The sequence below is a fragment of the Epinephelus lanceolatus genome, chromosome 6 (assembly GCF_041903045.1).
Source record: "Epinephelus lanceolatus isolate andai-2023 chromosome 6, ASM4190304v1, whole genome shotgun sequence".
NCBI classification, from domain to species: domain Eukaryota; kingdom Metazoa; phylum Chordata; class Actinopteri; order Perciformes; family Serranidae; genus Epinephelus; species Epinephelus lanceolatus.
In genome coordinates, this window is record NC_135739.1 from 14,404,200 (window position 1) to 14,418,114 (window position 13,915).

At 42.3% G+C, this 13,915-nt stretch overlaps 1 protein-coding gene across 1 annotated transcript in view; it reads right to left on the reverse strand.

The window, feature by feature from the left end:
* Positions 1–7,383: 7,383 nt before the first annotated feature.
* The window catches only part of lingo3a (leucine rich repeat and Ig domain containing 3a), a 57,282-nt gene continuing 50,750 nt past the window's right edge, over positions 7,384–13,915 (reverse strand). Inside the window, exon 2 of the mRNA XM_033620689.2 lies at positions 7,384–11,271. Within this exon, the coding sequence (XP_033476580.1) occupies positions 9,388–11,220 (1,833 nt within the window). The 5' untranslated portion in view covers positions 11,221–11,271 and the 3' untranslated portion in view covers positions 7,384–9,387. The remainder of the gene's footprint in view (positions 11,272–13,915) is intronic.

A 13,915-nucleotide genomic window follows, 5' to 3' on the forward strand; every position in this document is an offset into this window, starting at 1 on the left:
AGTGGAAACAAAGCTTTTATTTACTTTAATTTAGCAGATTTCAGTAAATTGTGAAGAGAATAAAGCCTCCACAAAAACAGCATTTAAAGTCTTGTGTGTGATTTATCCTGGCTTCATATGAGCAGAGGAAATGTGTCGCTAAGCTAATTTATACAATGTGAAATGCCATAGGCTTGTGCTAATAACGTTAGCATCTTATATTTGTTTAGAAAACGTGTTTAGCTTAAGACAGTTGTTTTGTTGGTGAGCGTTGTCCCTGGTGTCATATGAGAAGGGGAAAAAATCGCTAGCTGCTAGGCTAATTTATACAATGTAAAATGCTATGGGCTTGTGCTAATAACTAAAGTGCATTGTATTTGTTTGGAAAACGTGTTTAGTATAAGACAGTTGTTTTGTCGGTGAACCTTGTGAGTTGTAATGGAGCCGAATTTTGTAACATTACCTTTGTTAAATGTTGCTGTTGTCCCTGGCTTCATATGAGAAGAGGAAAAGGTTGCTAGCTGCTAGGCTAATTTATACAATGTAAAATGCTAGAGGCTTGTGCTATAAACATTAGCATGTTGCATTTGTGGGGAAAATGTGTCCAGATAAAGACAAGTGTCTGTGAATGCTGCGAGTTATAGTGAAGCTGATTTGTGTACTTGTGTTTGAAATTGTCGCTATTAAGCCATGTTTAATGTGTGTTTGATGTGTGTTTTGGATCAACTAAACTTTACAGCACTTCACAGAAACCTCCACCACTGACTAGTGTTTTGGTGTATGGTGAATGTGCTAGGAAAGGTAGTATCAGCCCTGTTTCTACCTGGAGCTCGCATGTATGGAGCCTGGGTTTGGTTGAAGATGGCAGTGCTGTTTGGGCTGAGAAAGCCATGTGTAAGTAAGGAGGAAGTCCAGGAAGAGGAAGGTTATTTAAGTGTGGGAGTGGCCTATTTGAATCCATTTTGTTTAAGGCCCTGCGGCAAGGTGAGTGTGTTTGCTGATCCTGTAAGTTTATTTAGCTCCTTTAACTTTAGCTTATATTGTAATTATGTTATGTAGCGTGTGAAATAGAGTATGGTGAATGTGCTAGGAAAGGTAGTATCAGCCCTGCTTCTACTTAGAGCTCACATGTACGGAGCCTGGGTTTGGTTGAAGGTGGCAGTGCTGTTTGGGCTGAGAAAGCCATGTGTAAGTAAGGTAAAGGAGGTTATTGGGTTGGTGCGGGGAATGGAGCAGTGAGACCTGGCATTAGGGGAGTGTCTCTGGGACGCCAGAGATCACTGTCTAGCCTCCTGGAGGTGTCGTGGGACCAACTAGACGAAACACTGGTGAAAGGAGGTTCCCACCCGATGACCCCAAAGACATGCTAGTTATCACTGCTCACTGGTTTTTATAGTTAAGCCTTGCCATATTAGCTTATCATAGGGCTTAGGTTTTTCACTGAGTGTTGATCATTCCTCTAGAGCACAAACTTCTTGTGTTTATTTGAACTTTGGAGGTATGACTGCAGAGTGACACAGACACACCACCGCACAAGCATGCATGCTCACGGTGCTGTCGGCAATGCGTGTAGGCTACGGCGTAGGGTCTACTGCACAAGCATAAATCCCGCTAAGAGACAACCAACACAAAAACATACAGTTAATTTCATCACAGATCACACTCTGCCTTTTTATTTACTCCTTCACTTAATATGTTTTTTTCTCCTTTAAAATTTAATGTCTATGCATTTGTAATAATACATTGTTGTTAGTTGTTTTTGAATTTCCACTGTCTTAAATTGTAATTGTGCTTTGGCAACACATAAGAAAACACACACACTAATGCTTTTAATAACTTTTAACCCACACCTTTTAAGGTTGTGTGTACAGTGTATTTTAGTGTACTGATACTGCCATTTATGAACTTGTTGTTTGTCTGTCACTGTTTTGTGTGAAGTGTTTGTCTTTTTGTCAGTACCAAAGAAGATTTTCCATCTCATGTAAATTAAATGGACGATAAAGTTTTCTGAGTCTGAGTCTGAAGAAATGTTATGCCAATAAAGCTTATTGAATTGAACAGAGCAACAGCATAATGCACATTTCTATACAATCCAGTACTGTGCAGTACAGGAGCTATAATCTTTTGCCGTCTGTGTACAAACTGCTTGCATACAGGTGCATGATACACTTAAGACACTAACATCCTATCGTGACATGTATGAAAATGCTGAGCAGGCCCACATTACTCTGATTTTGGATCACAAGAAAGTCAACATCTAAGCGACCTGTCCCAAAGTCAAACACATGTTTGAGAGATCAGCAGTGCAAAAGCATGGTGGTCTATAGAGGTGTGAAATAGAAGGGATATTATGAGTCATTTCTCAGGTGTGGGTGGGTGCAAGTGACGAACACCAAGAGAGCAGATGAGGTGTAAATGCTTGACCCCCACAGTGAGGGGTAGGGCTGCATTTTCCTGGAATGGTTTGAATCCACTTATCTCCAGAAAGAGGAGGGGTCACTACAAATCCATCCAAAGTTACTCTCTTAATTCGTTAGTTACACTCTGCCTAATCAACTTTATGCTTTGGTGAAACATCTGAGCATCTGAGACGTCTGTTCCAAGATGACAATAACAGCATGATCTGTTGCAAAATGAGCAGTGATGATGATGAACCATGATGCATGATGCATGAATCATATGCTGTCACCTTCACGGTGACTAAGTGAGGCCTCACGAGACATTTCAAATTGACGTATTAGACAACGCTTTTCTGTTTCGGAGGCTTGTGGTGGCACAACACCTCACAGAGACACGTTTGTAAATGCAGGAAACCTTGGCCTGTTTCACTCAGCTTTGTCAAGTTTGAACTTAAAGGTTCAGTGTGTAGTATTCAGGGGGATATATTGGCAGTAATAGAATATCATATAATGTTTCCTTTAGTGTATAATCATTTAAAATTAAGAATCATTATGGTTTCTTCACCTTAGAATGATCTGTTTATATCTACGTAAGGAGCAGGTCCTCATCAATTGAGTCCTGCATGTTGCAACCATCCAAACACTGGCTTTAGATAGGGCCATTTGTGTTTTTGCGCCACCCACCATAGTTAGCAGGCCTTCTGCAACGAGCAGCATCGGACAAACACTGCTTTGTAACATGAAACTGCTTTATTCAGTGTTTTTACGTGTTTGAATCACTGGATCTGTTTGTTTTGGAGAGCAGGAAACCTCTCTGGGTAATTCAACTCCCAATAAAAACCCGAAAAATTAACACTGAAGGAATCCTAAGCAAGGGTTTACGTTTGGAACATGGGGAAGTTGCAATCTGCAATCATCATCGCGAGATTCAATTTTTTTTCAATTTTCAATTTTATTTATAAAGCCCAATATCACAAATCACAATTTGCCTCACAGGGCTTTACAGCATACGACATCCCTCTGTCCTTAAGACCCTCACAGCGGATAAGGAAAAACTCCCCCAAAAAAACCCCTTTAACGGGGAAAAAAAAACGGTAGAAACCTCAGGAAGAGCAACTGAGGAGGGATCCCTCTTCCAGGACGGACAGACGTGCAATAGATGTCGTACAGAACAGATCAGCATAATAAATTAACAGTAATCCGTATGACACAATGAGACAGAGAGAGAGAGAGAGAGAGAGAGAGAGAGAGATGCAGGTAATGACAGTAGCTTACAACAACATTAATGAAAGTAATAATATTATAGTTATAGTTCTGGCTACTGTGGTACAATATGTTGAAAGTATGTATTAATATCTGACAGTATACTATATGCAACTAAATCCTACACACTGTTCCTTTAAGACATAAATATACCCTGCTAACTTGTGCATCATTTCTCAACACCTGCCTTGTTGAAAAACCCAGAATCTACATTTATGCAAATTAATGTTAAATTTAAATTCTAACCACTGGACCATGATGTCTCCCACTACACTCAAAAGTCCTTCCTCACTATGGAAAGCTGCATTTTGGACCCCAATCTTTTTACAAACTAGCTGTGAAACATCACATTGCACAGTGAAGTAACAATAAACACTTGTTTAGGTGGAGGGGGATTTTAAATGTTACAAAAATGGAACAGATAACATCTTCCTGTTGCTCTCTACTTCCTCCTTGAGACGTTCTTGTCATGCATACCACTTTTTATTTTGTCATCTGATGTGTTACTAGTCAGAATACTACAGAATGAACACATCCACTGAATAACCACACGGTTTACGGCAGCTGCCTAACTTGCTCTGATTACAATAAATACAGTCATTATAGCTAAACAGTTCAAACAGGATCAAGAAAATATAGGAGTGAATGCAAACCAATTTTAATCTGCTCACAAAATTTCCTTTATTTTTGTCGTTTGTGTTTTGATGAATGCATAGAAAATGATAACGCTCCACATATATATGCAGCACCCACACATATTAACTTGAGTGAATCATAACAGTATATCTAAATGCGTAGTGCAGATGGGACATCTGTCCATATGGTTTAACTGATACCATAAAAATGAGAATATAACAAACCCCTGGGAGGAAAAAAACAGCAACACAAAATTTCACAGTGTATTGTAGACTCTCAATGAACTTCGCAGACTGCCAATGTAAGGAGTGACCAGAAGATGACTGCTATAAAAAAATGGGACAGGGCACAGACATCATTATCATCATAGCGGGTAACATAGCATGCTTTATAAACAGTGTGCTTCTTCTTCTTCTTTTTTTTATAAAACAGTACAATACAAAACAGTTTCCAGACACAATGGTTTCCATATCTACAGGATAAATTCAGTAAAGGACAATGAAAATTATCAGCAGTTTACATTTCTAAAATGCAGACAGAAACTGATTCACAGTTTGTTATTAATTATTCTATTGTGTGAGCTTAACATGTTGTGCAGTGTGTATGTGGATGAACACAAACGCTAAATGAAGTAAATGGGACTCTTCATTCTGTTACACCTGCAGAAGGGGGGAGTGGTTTGCTGTGTGATTACAGTTAGTGTCATTTAAGTTGAAACTCATTTTCACCTTCAGTTTAACTGGATCAGGTCAGCCTTCCAAGACTTCACAGCTGTCTTTGGGGAAAATGAAAAAGGTTTCTTACTTTTAAATCTAAAGGTCGGAGAAGTCAAATTCTCTCACCCTTTTAATCAATAGCGCAGAATTCAGTACCATCTCGAGCCAACAGGGGGCAGCAGAGCAACACTGTTAGACCTGCAGCAGTTGAGCAGTCAGGTAGGGTGATATTAGTTCCCAAGTACTAACCCACGGTTCAAGAGACAAACCTCAAGGATAGAATAATATCAGCTGTTCACCTGTTCTCTCACTCTCTCCAAATTACATCTGAAGTCATGAAGGAAACTGGATTTAATGGCCCCAGTTTCTGGTTTTTATAAATTATTAAAACGACTACACATTGCCTTGCAAGGCCCAACACTTACACATTTGCATTTACAGTACGCGCCATGAATACCAGCTCAGGTTAAAGTTACAATCTCAAAGATCTCCGCTTAGATCTCTGGTGGCACCTGTGGCGATAAGTGGTAACTGCAGTGTGTTTGTTGGCAGACTTTAAGCTTGAAACCAGGCTGGTGAATGTATTTATATCAGCTTGTTTTATGAGCTCTGCTGCTGGAGAGATGAAAGGGTTATCACAGCATAGATGGTGTGTGTGTGTGTGTGTGTGTGTGTGTGTGTGTGCATATATGTATGCATTGGTGTGTGGATGTATGTATGTTTCAAGGTGTGTAGAAGCAGATTAATGATGCCATTTGTAATTTTTCCTGGGAATGTCACCAGACACCCACTTTGTAGAACAGTGGAAAACTTTTATAATGATCACATCTGTCAGAAAAGTATTGTAACTCAAGTTTTTCCTTCATTTCTCATGCAGATTATCATCTTGTTGACATTTGTATATTAATTACTTGAATATAAAGTAATGAAACGGACAGCTTCACTACCAATATCAATCCACCTGATGAGGGTGGCTTCAACTACAGGTGTTTTCACTGTGTGTGCTCTTTTTCTGTCTCCATTTCTGGCAGCCATGACTGTTTCCTGTTGTTTGTGTAGACTACACAAGGTCACTTGAGGAACAAAATGTTTCGCTGCTGCATCTTGTTGGCTTGTTTTGGCAGTAAGCTTGGAGTCGAATTTTTCATTGAGAGAAAAATGACTCTTTTCCCTATCATGGTTTCAATGTGCACACAGCACCAGCTTCATGTTGCCATCCGGAAGCAGAGGGATCACCACGAGGCAAAGGATCATGGGAGTAAAGTAAAAAGTTTTTAAGAAATGGAATAACTGTGTTTTAAAAAACAAACATATGTTGACATGTATGACAAGAAAATGGACACCATAAGCAGACGTGATTACTGTAAGCAAATATTTCAACGGCATTTGTATAGGAGTGATTCTGTCCCAAGTTTTTTGATCACTATTGTAACTATGATCACTGTAACCGGCCTCCACTGTTCAATCATTGGGCAGCAGGCTCAGTCACCACTGTTACTTCATTTGGCGATAGATAGTGACTTAAAGGAAGACTTCACCTGCAAAATGACCATTTGTATATCAATTACTCGCTGCGTGTTACCTTGAATTTGTGATGCCATTTTTCTTGCATGCCTCCAAGGTGAACGGAGAATCCAAAAAAGGCGAACATTCTTCATGAATTGAAGTAATCAGGGTGTGTATTTAACAACAGCAAAACAACTGTGGTTATTTGGGGGGTCCGTTCCTGGTGGAGCGAAAGGTGTCGCTGAAGGCTGAGGACTCTTAAATCCTGGAGCCAACTCATTGGACCAAACCATGTGCTGCCATGTCATGGGGGGGATTTGGGTTTGGCTAGTTTTGCTTTGTATTTAGTTGAAGTTGCCGTCCATTTTTGTTACTTGTGTATTATTTGGTTTGGCCAAGCCACTACAAATGCTCAGTCAGGTCAGTTTGTTCGGTCAACACCTTGTTTAGTTATTATATTGAGTATAGTTATGTTATGGCGACCTCTTTTATGGGCCCAGTTGTTCATTTCTTGTTTTGTAATTTTTCATGCATTTTTTTGTTCAATAAAAATCCATGATTTTGTCAACAACTCCTGGGCGAGCTACTTGTTGGTGGAAGTGTTTATATAATGTAACATTTCAGCGAAAATGAATGTGTTTGGGAAGTACTGAGTATACAACTGGATAAATGAGACTTGGATTATACTGCAGCCTCAACCCGAACATAGGCCCTGGACAGTCTGCTCTCAACAGCAAGAGATTGGCAGGTCCTGGTTGATCTAGGTAGGCAGCTGAAGTTCCTGGACACCATCACAGCCACAACATTCAGGCTTGATATGGTCCTGATGTCTGTCCCCTGGGTAGACAGGATGGAGCATGCATCTCTGGTGGCAGAGTGTCGAAGGCAGGGATGGGAGGCCCACTGGCTGATGTCTACACTAGGTCCTGGGACTCTTAGGGATCCACGGACAGCAGCAACAAAGAGCTATCAAGAACATCTTGGAAGCCACTGAAAAGGCTTCCCGTTGGCTTTGGATTAAGAGGGGTGATGAGTGTCGGGGCCTGATCATCCCCGGCTGGATCGCCAGGATGAGGGTGTCTGAAGTTAAGACCTGAAACACCTGATGACCCCGGGTTCATCTTTGGATTCTCTGTCACCGAGGAGGCATGCAAGAAAGCTAACACGGTGAGTAATTAAAACACAAACGGTCATTTTGTGGTTGAAGTATTCTGTTAACAGACATTTACAAGTATTTAAATGCAAATCTGTGAGGTTATTACTTTAACGAACCAAAAACACTGACTTACATTCTATGTAGTAGAAATTGTATTCACATATATATGTATTTAAACAATTCGAAATCACCTTCATAACCACTTCTACTTAAACTTTTACAAAATGCTATACAGCTATCATAGGAGGCATATATAGTTCTAACTTAGCATCCAGCCCTTTGTATTATAGTGGCAATGTCCTGGACTTTCTCTCCTCTCTGGCTCAGTTTCATTATGACCTTTGTCGACAAGTTTCTTTCTCACATTTGCATTTCCCCCGCATGTCTCAAATACATCAAGGTCCTGAGGGGAACCCACTTAACACCTCCCCCCCTACTGCTCAGCCAATCCTCCCCATTGTCACTTACAGCCCAAAAAAGGCAAGTGAACTGAAACCTGATGTAAAACGACCCTTCCTGATTTGTAGCGTGGGCTCAGGCATCTGATGACATGAGCAGGTGAGACTGGATTTGGAAAAAGAGACTTTAACAGTGGAACTACAGTAGAGCAGAAAAAATGATCACTCAACAGTACTATAAACAACCACAAGGATTTCAATGTCAGTGATTACAAAATATATAATACATCTTATACAGTGTATATCCTACCTATACAGTATGAGCTAGTCAACTGTGGGATGAATGCACCCCAATTTACAAATAATACACCTTATTTAAAGTAAGAAGCCAACTCTGTACACGCCTTCGTCTTTTACACAGTTCGTTTCAGATCAGGGGGGTACGTCTTTTGCAGTGTGTGAATAAACAATGGTAAACTAGCGAAGGGTGCGTCTGCGTGAACTGATTTGTCACCACATGAATGTGCACTGGGTCCTCTAATTGTAGCTTATCCTGTAGAGTCCTGTTTAAAACAGCTTTGACCAACTTTTAGTGGTATCCAATGAGAAGCAGGTTCTCTCTACCACATTACATGGTGCTTTACGGTCAAATTGGCAGTGTTGCAGAGTCTCTTGGTGTCTAATGTATTCTGTACAAATCCACCATCAGAAAAAAAAGCAGAGCCTCTATATGTCTGTCACAATAGTGCTCTAAAGTCCTGACTGTAAATAAGTCTAAATATGCAGTATATAGCTGGAACTATTCAAATACATATTGACAAGTCCTTGGCATTCACTGAGCACCACCCTGTTGTAATGTATTCATGAGTTTAGAGATAGAGAGCTTGAATCACCTCAGATGGAGCTGAGAGGTGACGTCCTTTAAAGATGAAGAGGACGGAGTTCCTTGTCGGGAAGAAGGACGGAGTTGGCAAAAGTTTTGTCGAGGTTAAAGACTGCTGGGACTGTGAGTGCTTTTGTTGCTTGGTCTTTTAACAGTCTATTCAAGATTCTGAGACATCTTTATACCTTTACAATCCACGTTTCCTCTGCACAATAATGTGAACACACAACAAAGCGATAGAAATGTATCAAATCCATGCAGATTTCATTTTTCCTCATATATACAGTAGCTTCAATAACAAAACCTTGTCTAGATAAAATGTCCTATAAATAACTGTATTTAATGTTCTGCGAGCACAAAGCTCCACTCCAGCGTCTCGTCCCTTTAGCTTGAGACTGCTTGTAAACAGAATCAGTGGAAGAATATTAATGAGAGGAACAGATCCGAATAATCAAATCATTTTCATGTTGAACTTGCGTGCCCCACCCTGTCCTCCGCTGGCAGCGGGTCCATCCACCTTTCTGAAGGAATACTCCACTGAAAAATTGTTCTTGTGCTGCCCTCTTCCTCGACTCCACACAAACAGCAGAATGAAACAGAAGAGAACTACCCCCAGGAACATGATACAGCCCATAGCTGTGGATATGAGGATGGTTTTGAGGTCCAGAGTAAACTTCAGGAAGACTCTGGTGTCATTCAGATTTGTGTCATTAAGGTCCCCAGCATAGTATGTGCGGTTGGCCATTAGGGCTGCATCTAGTGGCAGCCCGCTAACTGTAAGTGTGGCAAAATAGGTGTCATTTCCACCAGCATTGCTGGCTATGCAGATGTAGGTTCCACTGTCTGTCACCTGAGCGTACCGAATTTCTAACGTGCCCTCTGGTAACACAGTCAGGCGTCCGCTGCTCTTTGTGGTGATGCGGCGGCGTTGAGGAGAGATCCAGAATATAACTGGTGTCGGCTCGCCTTCTGCTCTGCAAATGAATGACACAACCTGCCCCTCGCGGGCTGATACCTGCTGCAGTTTCCTGTTGCGGATTTTGGGCTTCTGGCAGGTAAAGTGATCAAAGAGAGCTGAGTCAGAGAAAGCGTTAAGAGCTCGTCCCTGCACCTCCACCGGCGTCATGCACACTGGGGAGGCACCGTCAAAATTGAGGGTCTTCCTGCGCTGTAGGATCCATAGCAAGCGGCAGTCGCAGGCCAGAGGGTTCCCATCCAAGCGCAGCATCTCCAGAGTGTTGACAGACTGAAAGGCTCCCTCTTCCAGGGACACCAGGCTGTTAGTGGAGAGGTTAAGGAGGCGGATTTGTCTTAGACCACCCAGCGCATATGGCTGCACTACCATCAGGTTTGTGTTGACCAGGTGCAGCTCCTTCAGCCTGACAAGGTCCCGCAGCGCCCAGGACTCCAGCACAGAGATAGGGTTGTAGGACAGGTTGAGGCTTGTGAGGTGAGCCAGACTGCGTAGGGCAGAGGTGGGCACAGAGGTGATGTTAGTGTGGGTGATAGACAGCCAAGACAAGTTAAGACCCTGCAGGCTGTGAGGGGAAATGTGCTCCAAAAAGGGCCAGTGGTCGATCTCGAGGCCCCTCAGGTTCCCCAGCTTACGGAAGTTCTGGTCCTCTAAAGCAGAGATACTGAGGTAGCGGAGCCGCAGAGTCACCAGGTTATGCAGGTAGGACAAAGACTGGCTGGACACAGACGTCAGATTGCACCTCTCGATGGTCAGCTCCTTCAGCCCCACTAAACCCAAAAAAGCCTTGTTGGAAATATAAACTAGATCATTGTCTCCAACCTCAAGGTTTTTCAGACTTTTTAAGTCTTGGAAAGTAAAGTCCAAAAGAATTACAATCTTATTCCCACTGAGGTCCAATGTTGTTAGGTTGGAGAGACGAGAAAAAGCCCCCATGGGGACCAGTTTTAATTGGTTACCCCTCAGTGAAAGTAACTGCAGGTTCTGGAGACTAGAAAAGGCGTTCGGTTCCAGGACACTGATCATGTTCTCGCTCAGGTCCAGCTTCTCAAGACGTGAGTATGGAAGCATGTCCCCGTGCTCTACCCAGCGAAGTTTATTCCCACTCAGGTCCAGGATCTTGGTGTCCAGCGGGATGCCATCTGGGAGGGCGGACAGGCGTTTACCGTAACAGGAAACAGTCTTGTGTTTTGCAATGCACTCACAACGCTGGGGACAACCTTGCCCCTGGGTGGGTGACACTGTGATCATCAGTAGCAAGAACAGGAAAGGCGGGAGCCAGCCTATATCCTGGCCCAGGCTCGCCCCCATGGCCCTGCTTTCCACTGCTTCCCCCTGCTCCTGAATCACTGGGCCAGACACCTGAGGAGAGAGAAAGAAGGAAGAAGAGGAGGAAAGGGGGAGGACGTGGGAGGCCAGAAAGAATCAGAGGGGGAGACAAAGAGACAGACAGTGAGACAAATTAATTAAACTCAATTCCCCTTCTACAGCAGCTATCAAACACTCTAAATGAGTGGAATTACTATTATAAACTCTAATTGACCCGGCGCAGCAGTGAAATTAAAGCTAGAGCTCCAAGATAATCCTCAAAGGACTGAGTCTGTATTCAGTTAAAACAGTTTGATTTACAATGGGCGACTGTGCCTCGCGAGCAGGTTTTAAAATCATATGCCAGTACACAAACACACACAACGAAAAAAAAATCCCCTAATAGCTATGAGTCAATTTTATATCTGATGGTTGTTTTGCTCTCCAGCTAGTTCATGCATTGTAAATGAAAACAGGGAAATGGGGAAATTGAAAATCTATTGTATTCACAAGTCCTCATGTGAGACATCTTAAAATGCATGAAAAAGGAAAACAATTGCAGCCTCTCGAAAGCCTTTAACGGCTAATAGCGCTGCAAAACGTGCCCAAATGGTCTATTTATACAGAATATTGAAAAATAAACTCAACCTGCATGCAAACAGGCTGAATTAAATATGAACATAGCTCTAAACAATCCAATCTGGATCATATAGCACAGTATGTCCAGCCACGGTGTCTGTGACTAAATGCCCAACAAGGTCACTCTCCATAGCAGAAGGTTACGACTCAGTGCATCACAATAGCTCAGTCCATCACATCATCTGCATAAGTCTCTGAGGCATGAGGCTTATCATGAGAGGAGCCTGACCTGCCTATGGGTTTCATATGACACACGGACATACGCACACATGCACAATTCCACCCCTCCGTCTGCTGGTGGATGCTGGCAGCAGAGCGGTAATCCCTTTATAAACCCATTGTCAAATACCAGCCAGTGGGATGGAAAGTAACTCCAGGAAACATATTCCATAACGTCGTCATTATTGAGTGCTGAGGCTGACGGTGTGTTAAAACATACTGAAAGGCCGCTGTGCACCGGTGACTATAAGTGGTTCACACATCAGGAGGTCACTGGTCTACAATAGGAGCTGGTTATGTTGCTAAAATGACATGAAAAATGTGCTCAGTGATACATCGTCCCTAAAACAGAGAGAAAAACTGGGCACACACATCACATGAAACACTATCCATCATTTACAAAGGAAATCTATGACTGTTAAAAATAAGGGAGGACGGCGTTAAAGGTGTCAAATTCACACCTACTACAGATGACTTCATAATTCATTTAATGACCCTCACCTCTACACGTGTTCCAATTTACAATTCACCCTGGCTCGGAGATGAATATTCCCATTAGCCAATCTGCCACTGAATTAAATTAACTGTCTGAGAATGCGAGCAGAGCTGTCTGATAGCAGACAGGCTTAAAATGAGCCGAACATTGTTAAAAATCAGTTAAGGACACAAAATATGAACGTTTCAGATTTTTACAGAGCCATTAGCAGTATCTAAAAAGACACTGTGGTAGACGGCAATGTACGCTGCCAACACTCCACGCACGCATACATGTGTCAGACACAGCAGTCTGACACGTAGCCTTTCACAGTCAGCACATTTTGTGTCACTCACTGCGGTCTAACAAGGGACCAGTTGAAAAAGCAGAAGCCTTTTTCTGCACCTGGAGGCAGTCCTTGGGTTTGGGTTCACACTTTATAAATGGAAAAAAAAATGCAACTCAGGCACTGCTAAATTTTGTCTTTTGCTGATATATCATGGCACTTTTGTGAGAACCTGGTGCAGCAGAACCTGAGATATCGTCTCCTTTGGATTCTTTTTCTTTGTCAAAACCTGACATCTACGTTACCCACAATGGCACAGTTTTAACAGCTTGGTTGCATATTCAGATGTGTTATGCTGGTAGCACCAAGCAGCAGCACCCTCTGGGGCTGAAAAATGAAAATAACATGAAGTACAAAATCCGGCAGTTTGTTGGTGAAGTTTCTCAGTCATCCAGGTCGTGGTAATCCTAAGTGCTATATTGTAGGCAACTGGATATACTTGAGTTTCTTGAAGACGTTTCACCTCTCATCCAAGACACTTCTTCATTTCTAACGGACTCTTGTGGAGTCGTAAGCATTGAACCCTGTGTGGGTGGGTCACGAGAGGTGAAACGTCTTCAAGAACCTCAAGCAAGTCCAGTTGCCTACAATATAGCACTTAAGAAAAACCTCAGTTCATTGAAGAACCACTTGAGGTTGGTTCCAGTAGTGAGTCAGTCCTTATTGACCCCTATGTTAACATGTTCAACTTTACAGCAGAAATAAACATGTTTACAGCCTGTATTAAAACAGGCCCCAGCGCTATTTTTCCTCCTTCATGACAATTGTACTCCCTAGATTATGCACAATCAAGGATGTGGCTGCTTTGAGTGACAGGCTGTCTGCAAGGTGTCACCTCAGGCTCTCCGTTAGCTCCACTGTCTGGTCCAAATATGCTCAGGTCACTTCTGTTTCAAAAAATCCTTAGATGGCAAAGACCAAAACGCCAAATTTGAGGAAAGAAACAGGAGTCTACAAACCAATGGGTAATGTCACGGTGGCTATGTCCAAATCTTAAGCCCAGTTCAGGCCAAAGATTC